This window comes from Myotis myotis, unplaced genomic scaffold (genome assembly GCF_014108235.1).
Source record: "Myotis myotis isolate mMyoMyo1 unplaced genomic scaffold, mMyoMyo1.p scaffold_m19_p_18, whole genome shotgun sequence".
Taxonomy (NCBI): Eukaryota; Metazoa; Chordata; class Mammalia; order Chiroptera; family Vespertilionidae; genus Myotis; species Myotis myotis.
The window spans coordinates 28,294,299-28,307,759 of NW_023416322.1; the positions used below are offsets into that span (position 1 = coordinate 28,294,299).

Here is a 13,461-nt window from a genome sequence, read left to right on the forward strand (position 1 = left end):
GTAAAATACCACTGCGCATGCTCCAGGGACGAGCCTCAACCAGCGCCAGGCGGGGTGGGAGGTGGGAAATAGTTTTCCCCACGTGGTTCTCAGAAGGCGGTGGTGGGGTAGCATGGGATGGTATTTGAAGAGAGAACCATTTCTTAGGTTCGCATCCTCCATTGGCTCCTAATCACGCTCATATCAAGCGGAAGGGTCGGTTTAGAGAAAGCTGGGCTCCAGGCTGGCAGGACGAGATTTTGGTTTGGCCGAGAGTCTATGGGAGGTGGTGGAAGGTGGTTGGACTTGGGTGGTGGGCACACAGTGCAATGCGCAGATTTTGTATCATAGAAATGCACACTCTCGCCCTGGCCGGTGTAGCAAAGTGGGTTGAGCGTCCTCCCACGCACCCAAGGGCCCCCGGTTCCGTTCCCGGTCAGTGCACGCACCCAGGTTGAAGATTCGATTCTCAGTCGGGTGCATGCGGCAGGCAACCAATCGATGCTTCTCTCTCCCTCCCCCTCTCCCTTCCTCTATCTTTCTTTTTAAAAAAATCAATGAAAACATATTTTTTAAATGAGAAAAAAAGAAATGTCCACTTGAAACCCATATGATCATATTAACCAATGTAACCCCAATACATTTTTTAAAAAGGGTCTACAGAGATGTCGAGGGAATGATCATGGAGGAGGGAGGTTGGAGGAACAGGCATTAGAGGTGACATCAATGGCAAAGAAGACAGAGGTGGGCAGGTGATGGCCATAGTCACAGTGACTTAAAGAGTTAAGTGCAGCTGGCGTTAGAGGCAGCAGTTGCCCGGGCGGCGGGTGAGGGCGGGGGGCTAGGGCGGTGGCCAGATGCGCTTTGACGCAATATTTCCTCCCCGCCGGGAGAGGGCGCCACGTAAGGCGCCGAGAGGGAGCAGGAGGAGGACTTGGGGAAAGCTAGCTCGCGCCGGGAGCTGACGCATGCGCACAGGCCGCAGCGCCCGTTCATCTCCCGTCTTTCTGGGCCAGGGGCATCTGTTGGACCCACCGGAGGGCGTGATGGGTAACTGGGGCGGCGGGATACCCCGGACCAACCAGTTGGGGTCGGAGTTGGGGTCGACCCGCTTTCCTGGTCCTCTCCCGGCAGAGCTGACGTGTCCTGGGTTCCAGGGGGCGGGCCAGTTTGCGCGGGACCGGAGAGTGCCGGGCGTCCGGGGCTGACTTTTCTGGGGGTCGTGGTGCAGTGTGGGGAGTCGGGGAGCATGGCTGCCAGCCCGGGAGTGCGTGCAGGTGTCGGGCCCTCGAACCCCGGGACCTGCCGGCCACGTCGGCCTGCGGCTCCTGGAGGGGGGGGGGCGAGCCCGACTCCCCGTCTCTTCTCTCCTGCCCCGCAGCGGTGGGGACGGGCACGTCGCTGGCGCTGTCCTCCCTCCTGTCCCTGCTGCTCTTCGCCGGGATGCAGATGTACAGCCGCCAGCTGGCCTCCACCGAGTGGCTCACCATCCAGGGGGGCCTGCTCGGCTCCGGCCTGTTCGTCTTCTCGCTCACTGTATCCTCCTGCGGGGCAGCGGGGCGCGGGGTTCGGGGGTAGGAGGGGGGCGCGCGGGCCACGCAGGCTTGCGCCCACCCCATGTCTCACACAGCTCTGCCCCGCTCCTTAATTCCCGCAACCCAGGCCTTTAATAACCTGGAGAATCTGGTCTTTGGCAAAGGATTCCAAGCAAAGATCTTCCCGGAGAGTAAGTAAAAATTGGGGGTTGAGGATTTGAACCCTCTCTTCAACCCCCCACCCCCCACCTGAGTTTCCAGGCGCTTAGAAGGTAATGGTTGTTCAGGAGAAGGAAGTAGGTGGAAAAGGCTGTGGGGACAGATCACACCTTTGGATCCAGCACTTTAGCTCCTGGGATTGGAGCTGGAAAAGAAGGCCTCTGAAAGCAAGAAACTCGGTTGCCTTATGGCTAGTTCCCCGGGAATGTTTGAGGGGCGCAGGCACCTGTGCACCCGTTTTGCATCCATCCATGTACTGGGGGTGGGGAGTGGGGGGTGGGGGGGCGTTCCTTGTTCCCACCAGAAGCAGCAGCGAGAAGGACCGAGTTCACGAGGGTCCTGATGTGAAGGTGACCCAGTGTCAGTGAATTCTATCCGAGATGATTGTGAAGAGCCGAAGTGTTAGACACACCAAGTTTCTATGTGAGCAGGAGTCCTGACCAAATTAGAATAACTTTTAGGTGGCTTCCTGTTTGAAATGACCCTTGTTACTGCTCATGCAGTCGAGGTTTGATGTGATGTAGTTATTTATGGAGAATTAAGTTCATAAAGCAAATTAGGCGTCAAGGCCAGATCACACCAAGAATGCCGCATGCTCAGAAATTGCCCACAGAGGCCCTGCCCCTTCCTGTCCCAGCACAGATGCTGGGGCAGCCAAGGCAGTGGGGGCAGGGGCAGGGGTGGGAAGGGGGGTTCCCTTCTCACCACCCCGCCCTGATGCCTTTGCTGGGGCCGGCTGCCAGCTGCTTGTCCTCTGCCCTCACTGCCTCATGAAGCCACTGGTTGGGTTGCTCCTCAGTGGTCCCCGTGGACCTAGTGGTGGAGAAATATGGCTCCTCACACCTTTCTGCAGGAGAACTTTTTTTTTTTTTCTCTGCAGGAGAACTTCTTAATGAAAGGAAAACCCCAGATTCATAGTTTGGTGAACTCTTTGAAAAGTATATTAAAGATGAAAAGATTGTGCCAGTTGAGATAACTATTTGTGGTTTTTTTTTAAAGAACTCCAAGTTGCCTGGCCAGTGTGGCTCAGCATGGAGGTTCGATTCCCCATCAGGGCACATGCCCAGGTTGCTGGCTTGATCCCCAGTAGAGGGCGTGCAGGAAGCAGCTGATCAATGATTCTCATCAGTGATGTTTCTATCTCTCCCTCTCTCTTTCTCTCTGAAATTAATTTAAAAAAAAATAAAAAAAGAACTCCAACTTTAAAAAAATATATATGTTTTTATTGATTTCAGAGAGAGGAAGGGAGAGGGAGAGAGAGAAGCAATGATGAGAGAGAATTATCCATGGGCTTCCCCCTACGTGCCCCCCACTGTGCTGGAACTGTGACCTCCTGGTTTATGGATGGATGCTCAACCACTGAGCCACACCTGCCCAGGTTAACCATCAGCTTTTTTTTTTTTTTTTAATATATTTTATTGATTTTTTACAGAGAGGAAGAGGGAGAGATAGTCAGAAACATCAGTGAGAGAGAAACATTGATCAGCTGCCTCCTGCACATCCCCCACTGGGGATGTGCTCACAACCAAGGTACATGCTCTTGACCAGAATCGAACCTGGGACGTTTTAGTCTGTAGGCCGATGCTCTATCCACTGAGCCAAACCGGTTAGGGCTAGCTATCAGCTTTTTAACGAGGGAATGGATCAGACAATGCCTGCCAGTGCTCAGAAGAATAAATCCTTGATTGATGGGTTTCCAAGAAATCAAGACAACCTTCAAAGTTGGAACAAGACCATAGATGGGAAGGCAGATTTGTTTTATTTAAAGTTTAAATTTATTTATTGATTTTAGAGAGAGAGGGAAGGAGAGAGAGAAACATTGATTTGTTGTTCCACTTATACATTCATTGGTTGGTCCTGGTATGTGCCCTGAAGCCTTTGGAAACCTGGAGGGTGCTCTTACCAGCTGAGCTGCCCGCCAGGGATAAGCAGATTTCTTTAAGGAGATTTAAAAACCACTGTACTTGGGTCAGAAAATCATACATCTTATAAGTGTTTTTGAAAAATTGACAGCAAATGCAATCTCGTGTGAAGCCCTCCTCTAGGTCTTGCTCTCCACCGAGCCCTGTTGCCAGTGAGAGCTCCTTCCGTCCAGCAGCCCCAGGGCTTCTCCCTGTTAGATGTTGTTCCATGTGAATTGTCTTCATTTACTGGAAAGAAACCTTGTTGTGGGGCAGGGTTCTTGCCCCTCTTTTCCCACCGGGCAGGTGGGGTTTGCCCTTGCTTTCTGCCCCCCTCCCCCACTTTCTCTCCAGTCCTTCTCTAGCCCTTGAGCCTGCCCTGCCCTCATGGGGGTGTGTATCCAAACACTCTGCCCCATCCCATGTCCAGGGAGTGAGGCCCTCAGCGTCCACCACTGGCCAGTTTAATCAATCGATCCCCGTTGGCTGGCTTCTGTTGAGAGGCCTTGACCCTCTTCCCAGAGAGGGAGCGAGCCGTGCCCTTCAGACTCTGTTATCACTGTTGCTTTCCCCTGGAAGGAAGCCAGGATAGGGACGTTGGGTGATAGCTGGGGCAGAGCAGGTGCTGAGCATGCATCTGCCTCCATGTCCTGGGCATCAGTAGGGCCATCTGCATTTTCCCGCTGTCGTCAGGCCACATCCCTCTAAGCAGGTTCCCCAAGATTCGGAAGGCCCCCTCGGGGAAGGCATTTACAAGGCAGGTTGGCGCCAATCTCAGCCCTCCACCCAGCTATCTCTGGTGTCCTAGTTGCAGGCTGCCTGTACCTGACCTACCAATTAACCCTGCGTGTACCTAGTATTCGGAATACTAGACATATGAATGCCGGCATTTCCATTCTGACCTCTACCCCCTTGTGCTCTCTTGCCTCCCCAGTTCTCTTCTGCCTCCTGTTGGCTCTTTTTGCATCTGGCCTCATCCATCGAGTCTGTGTCACCACCTGGTAAGTGCCTGCCCGCTGGGTAAGGGGTACAGTATCCTGTCCCTCGGGCCTGGACCGCCCTTTGATGGCTCCACCCTTCCCCATATTTCCCTCCCCCTCTCTTCTCCCCTTTCCCCCTCCCCATTTTCTTAAACCTGAGCCTGGATTGTTCTCCTGATGCTGGTGTCTGTCCTGGGAGGCACCAGGCTGGCAGCAGGCCCATTGATGCCGGGACCTTTTTGTCTCCACCCTGTAGCTTCATCTTCTCCATGGTTGGTCTGTACTACATCAACAAGATCTCCTCCACTCTGTATCAGGCAACCACTCCAGTCCTCATGCCAGCCAAGGTCACTGGCAAGAGCAAAAAGAGAAACTGACCCTGAACACCAATAAAGTTGATTGTTTGTAGCTCTGTGAGTCGTGATAAGCTGCGGCCCTCTTTTGCCAATGCCTACGTGGGTGTACAGAACTTGAGGGCACATGGGTACCTGCTGTTTCAGACCTTAAGGATGGTAAGGCTCATTTTTACCAAATTTTATAGAGTGCCATCAGTGGCCAGGTGCTTTGCCGGGCACTGGAGTGGCATCTGCCGTGTTTCATCGTGGAGGAAAAGTGCGCCAATGATCTGCAGTCTTGACCTCTGAGAAAAGGGGTAAAGGCTGCAGTGCAGGGAGGCCTGTCAGAACTGGAGTAGCCCTGGCCGGTTTGGCTCAGTGGATAGAGCATGGGCCCGCAGACTGAAGGGTCCTGGGTTCGGTTCTGGTCAAGGGCATGTACCTTGGTTGTAGGTTCCCCGGCCCTGGGCGGGGTGTGTGCAGGAGGGTGTGTGCAATTGATGCGTTTCTCTCGCTCTTCCTTCCACTCTCTCTAAAAATCAACAGAAAAATATCCTCGGGTGAGGATTAACAAAAAACCCTTGTTCTGGTGCCTTCGTTTTTCTTCTCTGTTTAGTAGCCAAGGGATTAGGAACTTCCTAATTTGTAGCCGAGTATGTAAAACAATAGGGACAAGGCCGTCCACCTTGGAACCCCCCGCCCCCCATAGAAATGAAAGGTGTGGCTTCTTGGGTTCCACGCTGTCTGCGCTGCCGGGAGAACGCCGTGTCCAGAGCGCCTGTCCTTGGGCAGGAGGCGCACTCCCTCGGGTGGAGTGGGTTTAGGGGTGCACACACAGTGCCCTGGTCAGTACTGTGTTCTCTGCGGTGCCTGATTGGGTTGGTGAAAGAACCTGCCCTTCCAGGACGTAAAATCCTGTGCATGGGATGTGCATGGGGAGGAAGACCCAGTGAAGATGAAGTGAGCCAGAGAACTGGTCAAGGATTAGAGCCACCCCACCCCCAACCTCCCTCCTCCTCCAATTAGAGGCCCAGACCCTTTCCTTTCTCCAGTCCCTGGGCTGAGGGAGTGCTATGCAGTTTACCCAGAATGCCTGCAGAGGGCGCCGTGAGCTCACGTCTCCAGGAGACGAGCCACAATCCGCCCTGGGAGCCCACCCCAGGCCTGGGGAGGGTTGCGGCTGGGCCTCCCGTGGAAGCCAACCTTCATGGAGGACCCGAAAGGCTAGCTCACTCGGGAGGGCTGAAGCCTGGATCAAGTCCTTGCTCCCCCGAGGCTGGAAGCCAAGGCAGAGAGCTCAATGGAGATGCGAGCCTCCCTGAGGGGGTGGCGGCTCTCGGCTGCAGCTTACCTGCTGATGGTTGGGGGTTGCAGTATGGGCCCTGCACCTACGAGGTGGCTGGGCTGCGTCTGGGTCTCACTGTCAAACACTGATTTTGTCCGGCCCTGGGGTGGGAGCAGTGGGCAGGGGGCCAGGTGCCAGGCCAGGTGAGCATAGACACGGCTGGGAGTATCTGGCCGCCTGAGGGCACCTTGCCTCCCAAGATGAGAGCTTGGGAGGGGCCAGGCTAGGGGAGGGGGGTGGGGCTGGAGAGCAGGTGCCAAGGAACCCGCTGTGTAGGCACCAGGGACAGCAGGTGGCCCAGAAATAATAACCCCTTCCTTGGGGAAGGCATTTACAAGGCAGGTTGGCGCCAACCGCAGCCCTCCACCCAGCCGTCTCTGGTGCCCTAGTTGCAGGCTGCCTGTACCTGACCTACCAATTAACCCTGGCGAGGGTATCCTAGCCACCTATCACCATCATTAAGTAAGGGGTCGGGAGGCCTCCTGGCTTCTGGACTGGCAGGTGAGAAGGGCAAAGGTGCTAACCTCTTGGCCCTGGACTCCCGGGACTCTGCTCCCCCCTGAGGCTGCAGGTCTGGGAGAGAGAGGGGCGGTGGTCCCGCCCCTGGAGGGCAGAGGGAAGCCAGATGTTTCCTCCTGCCTCCTGCTCCCTCACATGTGGCCCCGACACCCGCGCCTGCTCCCGGAAACAGGAGTAAATAATACAGGGTGTGGGGGGGTGACTGGGGAGACTGGCCCAATAGGGCGGCTCCTTGCCACAGGAGGGATACCACCACCAAGAAGGCAGTGTGAATGTGGGACAGGGCAAGCAGGCTCCCAACCCACAGAGGCTGGGCTCCCCTGGGACTGGCACTGGCATGAGGGCACCCCTGGCATGCAGGGCACGCTAGAGGGTCAGGGCCGAGTAGTGGCGCTAAGACTCAGGCCAGCCCTTTCCGGCCCTTATTGTCCGTGGTGAGAACAGGACGCAGTCTCGTTCCCACTGCCCTCCTCCCGTCCCCCCGGCTCTGCTCCCGGGAGGTTGGGAAGGATGTTGGGAAACAAGTGAGCCAGAGACTGTTAGAGACAGAGATGCTGAGAGACACAGAGACACATACAAAGGGGAAAGGCTCCGTCATTGACGTTCATTGTGAGCCCAGCAGGCCTGGGCACTGTGGGAAGCTGGAGGCCCTGCCCCCGGGGAGCTCCAGGCTGGCCTGCCCTGTGCACAGTCCTTCTTGACTTAGGGTCACCACAGAGCTGCCTCCTAAACAAACAGCGGCCCAACCCCTTATGCAGGAGGCTGGTGGCACTTTCATTGCTCCATTTCAGCAGACTGGAAGTTCCTCAGGGGCAGGGCCAAGGCCCCAAGTACCACCGGACGGCTGACAGCAGACAGCAAGACGCCAAACAGAGGCTGCTCTGTAATGCTGTTCGGCTGAGTTCCTGTAGAGGCAGGGAGAGAGCCCCTCGTTGGCGCTGGAATTAGGCACCCCGTCACCTGCTGCAGGCCGCCCTGTGGCCGTATGGAGAGCTTTCCCTGCCCCGCCTGGGATGTGGGCGAAGGGGAGGCTGGCACCCTTCCTTCCAACTCTCCTACCTGGGCCCCCAGTTCTCAGCAGCTGCTCCCTGGATACAGGCCCCCAAAGATCCAGAGAGGTCCAGTTCCCTTCAACTACTGAGGCTCCAGATACACTTCATTTTATTTTTAAAAATTTTTATTGATTGACTTTTAGAGAGAGACAGAGACATCAATTCGTTGTTCCACTCATTCGTGCATTCATTGGTTGTTTCTTGTATGTGACCTGACCGGGCATTGAACCTGCAACCTCTTGGTGCAGGGGACAGAGCTCAACCAACTGAGCCACGCCAGCCAGGCGACAAATGTTATTTTTCTCTGTGTGATGACAACGACACCTTTAATTGAACATTTACCACTTGTCAGTCAATGTACTTGGTGCTTTACAGATATTCTCAATTTCAATGCTCACATCAATCTTACTGCTCTCCATATTCCATGTGATGGTTAATTTTATGTCTCAACTTGGCTGGGCCATGGTGCCCAGATATTTGGTCAGATATTATTCTGGATGTTTCTGTGAGGATGTTCTTTAGTGAGCAGAGCAAATGGCCCTGCACCATGCGACTGGGCCTTACGGAGTCCATTGAAGGCCTACATTGAACAAAAGCCTGACCTCCCCAGAGCAGGAGGGAGTTCTGCAGCAGAAGCCTTTGGACTTGAACTGCAACACTTCTCCCTCCTTCACTTCATTCAGATTTTCTTGCAAATGTCTCCTTCTCAGTGGGGCCTTTGGACTGTGCTATGTAACATCGCACATTCTGTCACCCTATTAAATCCTTAAACTGGCTACATTTTTCTTCATAATACTTCTCGTTTCTTTTTGTATTAACTATGTATTTGATTGTTTCTTTTTAAAAATATATTTTATTGATTTCAGAGAGGAAGAGAGAGGGAGAGAGAGACAAACATCAATGATGAGAGAGAATCATTGATCGGCTGCCTCCTGGGGATCAAGCATGCAATCCGGAAGGCCTGTGCCCTGACCGGAAATCAAACCGTGACCTCCTGGTTCATAGGTCCAAGCTCAACAACTGAGTCACGCTGGCCTGCGGGCCGGGCTATTTGATTGTTTCTTGCCTGTCTCCCCCCACTTCATGGAAAGCAGGGAATTTGTCTGCTTTGGTCACTAGAGCACTGCTTGATGTCTGGTAGGTGCTCGATACGTATTTGTTAAAAGAAGCAACAAGAACCCCATTAGCAGCACACCACTGTCGCACTCTGAGCTCTTTGCTGAAACTCAGCATCCATCCTGCCTCAATTCCAAATTGCTGACTCACCAGACTCATCCAAAAGTTCCTCTCAGCTGCCGGCTGTGCCTAGTCCCTCTTCCCTTGGGCCATCTTTCTGCCCCGAGGCCTCTGGCTTACCTTGTCTAGGAAACCCTGACTCACCAGCCCCTTCTCCAATCCAGCAGGATCTCTGATCTACCGCTTCCTCCTAAAGCCTGGTGTAATTTTGTACGTGTTCTTGTTGATTATATGTGTGTTCTTCCTGTCTCCCCAGTGGAACTGTGGGTGCCCTAAGGCCAGGGATGGAGCCAACACAACCTGACCCCTTGGAAGCTTTGCCAAGAACCAGTAATCACCGTGGCACCTGTGGGCACACAGAATGCTCTACTGCCTGACACTGATGCACACAGGCACATGTGGGGGTCAGCCACTTCTCTAAGGTGTGAAGCCGCTGACCTGAGGGACCAGCCCTTCCCCCCAACACAATGCTTTTTTTAAAAAAAATAGTTTTATTGATTTCAGAAAGGAATGGACAGGGAGAGAGAATCACTGGGAGGCTGCCTCCTGCATGCCCCGCACTGGGGATCGAGCCCATAACCCAGCCATGTTCCCTGACCAGGAATAGAACCGTGACCTCCTGGTTCATAGGTCAATGCTCAACCACTGAGCCACACCGGTTGGGCCAACACAATCCTTTTAAGGGGTCTTTCATCGCCTGGCCACTTTTCCAGCCTCTTCTGCCACTCCCCCAGGAAGTTGTCTTTGTCCCAGAAACAGCCACAGAGGATTATTCACCATGGATTCCCAGCCTCTGTACCTTTGTTCAGACTTTCTCTTGGCGGCACATGCCTCCTGCCCCCACCTGAACCCCTCTTACTCATCTTTCCATCTAACTCCAGCGTCAGGGCCTCCATGAAGCCTTCCCCCCAGGCAGTCCCTTCCTCTGTTGTGTGTGTGATCTCGCACGTTCCCATCGTCCAGGCACTTCAGAATGAAGGAAGTTGTCTCCCTCTGAAAGCAAAGCTTGCAAGAACAGAAAAGCCCAACAAATAGCTTATCTGTCCGCAGAAGCAACTTAGCTCGGAAGATGGTTTGGGAATGATGGGAGGGAGGCCGGAGGCTAAGGTGAGTCCTCAGCCCTGACCTGTAACTACTGACACCTATTCACAACAACAACAAGTAACTGACACCCACTATGTGCTTTCCAAACGCCACCAGTTGGTTTAGGTACCCTCCCTGCATTATCTCCTTTCATCTTAGAGCAACCCCATGAGGGAGGATCAATTCATTACTGATCCCATTGTACAGCTGAGAAACGGAGGCTTAGAGAAGGTAAGTTACTTGCCCAAGATCACATAGCTAAGTAAAGGAAAGAACCCGGACACAAGCTCTGACAACTGGGCTCTAAAAGCCCCAAATGTTAACCCCCAAGCTGTACCACCTCTCATACTATAACTATCGCATGTATTGTGTCTGCCGAGGCAGCAGAAGGGTGATGGTCTGCAAAAGGATGGACAGGGAGTCAGGCCATCAGGATCTGCTGGCTTTTGTGCAGTGCTATCCAAGGCCAAAGACCACGTGTCTGGCAGATAGTAGTTTCTGGAGTAGATATATTTCCTGGGACCAGGAGAGCTAGGCCAGTTTCCCTGGAGACCATCAAATGCTAACCTGTCTTTCCCTCTGTCCCTCATCTTATAATGATGGAGGGCTTGCTGGGTTTCCCACACTGTGCTTGTTCCTGGAGATACAATGGTCTTGGGTAGACCAAGCAGGGAAACAAAAAACCTACAGCTTGCCCGGCTGGCCTGGCTCAGTGGTTGAGCGTAGACCTATGAACAAGGAGGTCACAGTTTGATTCCCAGTCAGGGCACATGCCTGGGTTGTGGGCTCCATCCCCAGTGTGGGGCGTGCAGAAGGCAGCCGATCCATGATTCTCTCTCTCTGTCTCTCCCTCTCCTTTCATCTCTGAAATCAATAAAAATATATATTTAAAAAAGCACACACACACACACATCCCTATAGCTCAACATCTATACAAGAGTGGTAATGGGTGCTCAGAGGAGAAAGATGGTGACCAACCCTACACGCCAGTCAAAACCCAGGAAGGCTGCTTGAGCTAAACATGAGAGAAGTATGTCTCCACATTTTCTTGTGACAGATATAGGGTTTCACTTTTCACATTATTATTTTTTTAACGCACTGGGAATTAATTTTGGTATAAGGTGTGAGGTTGCCCTAACTGGTTTGGCTCAGTGGATAGAGCGTCGGCCTGCGGACTCAAGGGTCCCAGGTTAGATTCTGATCAAGGGCATGTACCTTGGTTGCGGGCACATCCTCAGTGGGGAGTGTGCAGGAGGCAGCTGATTGATGTTTCGCTCTCATCGATGTTTTTAACTCTCTATCCCTCTCCTTTCCTCTCTGTAAAAAATCAATAAAATATATATAAAAAAAAAAAAAAGTGTGAGGTTGAATTCTAACTTAATTTACTGTTTCAAATGGTAAGCTAGTTGCAAATGGTTTTTAAGCGATTCATCTTTCCTCACTTACCTGCGATGCCATATCTGTCATCTGATAAAGCGGTGTATGTTTGATCTATTTTTTCACTTTTTATTCTGTTCCATTGATCTTGGGAGGAAGGGACTACACTGTGGTGGAAACTTCGCAGGCTCTGAAGTCGGGTTCCTTGGGCTGTGCCTCAGTCCCTCATTTATGAAATGCAGATAATCCTAACGCCTACTTCATGCCACGGCTGTGGAGATGGAAGGAGATAATGCACCCGAAGTGCTCATTCCAGTGCCTGGCACAGAGCATCCATCAGTGACCACCAGCTGCTGCGATGATCCCTATCTGCCTGTCCCTGGGCCATAACCCAGGAGGGTGAATTATAAGCACGTAGCTGTGAGCTGATGAAACACCCTGCTGCTTACTGTGCACATGACCTCAGGCAGGTTATTTACCTTTTACGGTCTCTCTGTTCTGGTTCCCTCACTCAGAATGGGGACATGAAAGTATCTACGGCAGCGCGTTGTGAACGTTAAGCCTGACCCCTCGATGAATGCTTACTCTTCCGCTGAGTATTATTACAACGTTATAATTTATTATCTGTCTTTATGTGTTGTAGCCCCTTCTCATTGTGTTTCCCCCCAAAATTTTATGGGGGGCGTGGCAAACATTCACAGCCAGGTCTACTGTGGGTGAATAAAATAGAATTTCTGGATCTGCAAAGTTGATGCCTAGCCCTTGACCTGCGCTGAAAGTCATTGTGACCAGTGAGGTCTTGAGTGAGGAAGGAGTAGGATTTGGGGTGGGGGCGGCACGGAATGGGGAAGGGGCTGGAGTGGGGTGCGGTTGAAATTCATATAGCAGGTTTAAAAAATGTTTTTATTCTGTCGTCATGCTTAATTTAACAAAAAACGTGCATAGTTTAAGAAGCCAACAAGTTCTACAAGGCATTTAATGAAAAATGACATCCCTGCCCACTCTCCCACCCGTCCACACTCCGCCATAAGCCACTCGCAGGTCTACTGGCTGCTCCATGTGGCACTTGCCTCTCTATTTCTAAATAACATGCTTCTATTATTATTTCTTTTTTATATTTTAATGTAATCAATATACTGTCTGCAATGGAAGATGAGCATATAGTTCTCTCTAATCCTGACTCTCCTAATGTTCCCTCTCAATTAAAATATATTCCAAATTTTAGTTAAGCCAGTTCTCAGTGTTTACAGTATTGAGCTGTGAAGATATTCTTCACAGCTGAGTTATGTAGTGTTTGTACTAAACCTGCTTTTATTCATTGATACAAAGGACAAGGGGCTGAGAGACTTCCTTCTCTAAAATCGTAGTCACAAGCTTCGCCGCTTGGATCAGTGAGAATGGAACGTCCCACTTTTGCCTGGAGGTCTGAGCCACGTGGAATACTTTGACATAAAGAAGCAGCCTTGACAGCGGCAGAGAAGATAGGAACTTACAGCCCATTTCTCACTGGAGAGGAAAACATGTCACCTGGCTTTGCGGAGAAGGTTCCACCTTATGCTCATAGTACATTATCTTTACCATGTGCTAGAATATCACTTAAAAGGACAAACAATGTAAAATACTTGAATGAGCTTGTATTATAACATTAATATTATTGAGAGTATCTGCTTTCCAGGCTGAAGTGATTCATTATTCTAGTCTGCTTTAGTCCTTTGTAATTTGTGGTAATTATGCTTTTCTTTTTAATACAAAAAAAACGTATAAAAATAAAAACTTGAAAAGGCAAAAAAAAAAAAAAAAAAAAAAAAAAGAAGCAGCCTTGAATTCCAACCTAGATGCAAAGCTTCAAGTAATGGGGTTTTAGACACAACAGATGTATCTTAATTAAGCAGTTATCTAT

At 51.6% G+C, this 13,461-nt stretch overlaps 1 protein-coding gene across 1 annotated transcript; it reads left to right on the plus strand.

Moving 5' to 3' along the window:
• Window positions 1-896: 896 nt before the first annotated feature.
• On the plus strand, window positions 897-5,022 carry KRTCAP2 (keratinocyte associated protein 2). Its single transcript, XM_036344670.1, has 5 exons — window positions 897-1,029; window positions 1,361-1,515; window positions 1,642-1,705; window positions 4,569-4,635; window positions 4,871-5,022. Exons 1-5 carry the CDS (start codon window positions 948-950, stop codon window positions 4,989-4,991), a joined length of 489 nt encoding a protein of 162 aa, XP_036200563.1. The 5' UTR covers window positions 897-947; the 3' UTR covers window positions 4,992-5,022.
• The last annotated feature ends 8,439 nt before the right edge of the window (window positions 5,023-13,461 follow it).

Coding starts and splice junctions, on each gene's coding strand:
- KRTCAP2 (XM_036344670.1), top strand. CDS start 948: ATGCGCACAGGCCGCAGCGCCCGTTCATCTCCCGTCTTTCTGGGCCAG. Junction 1,030..1,360: donor CCCACCGGAGGGCGTGATGG/GTAACTGGGGCG, acceptor CCTGCCCCGCAG/CGGTGGGGACGGGCACGTCG. Junction 4,636..4,870: donor CGAGTCTGTGTCACCACCTG/GTAAGTGCCTGC, acceptor TCCACCCTGTAG/CTTCATCTTCTCCATGGTTG.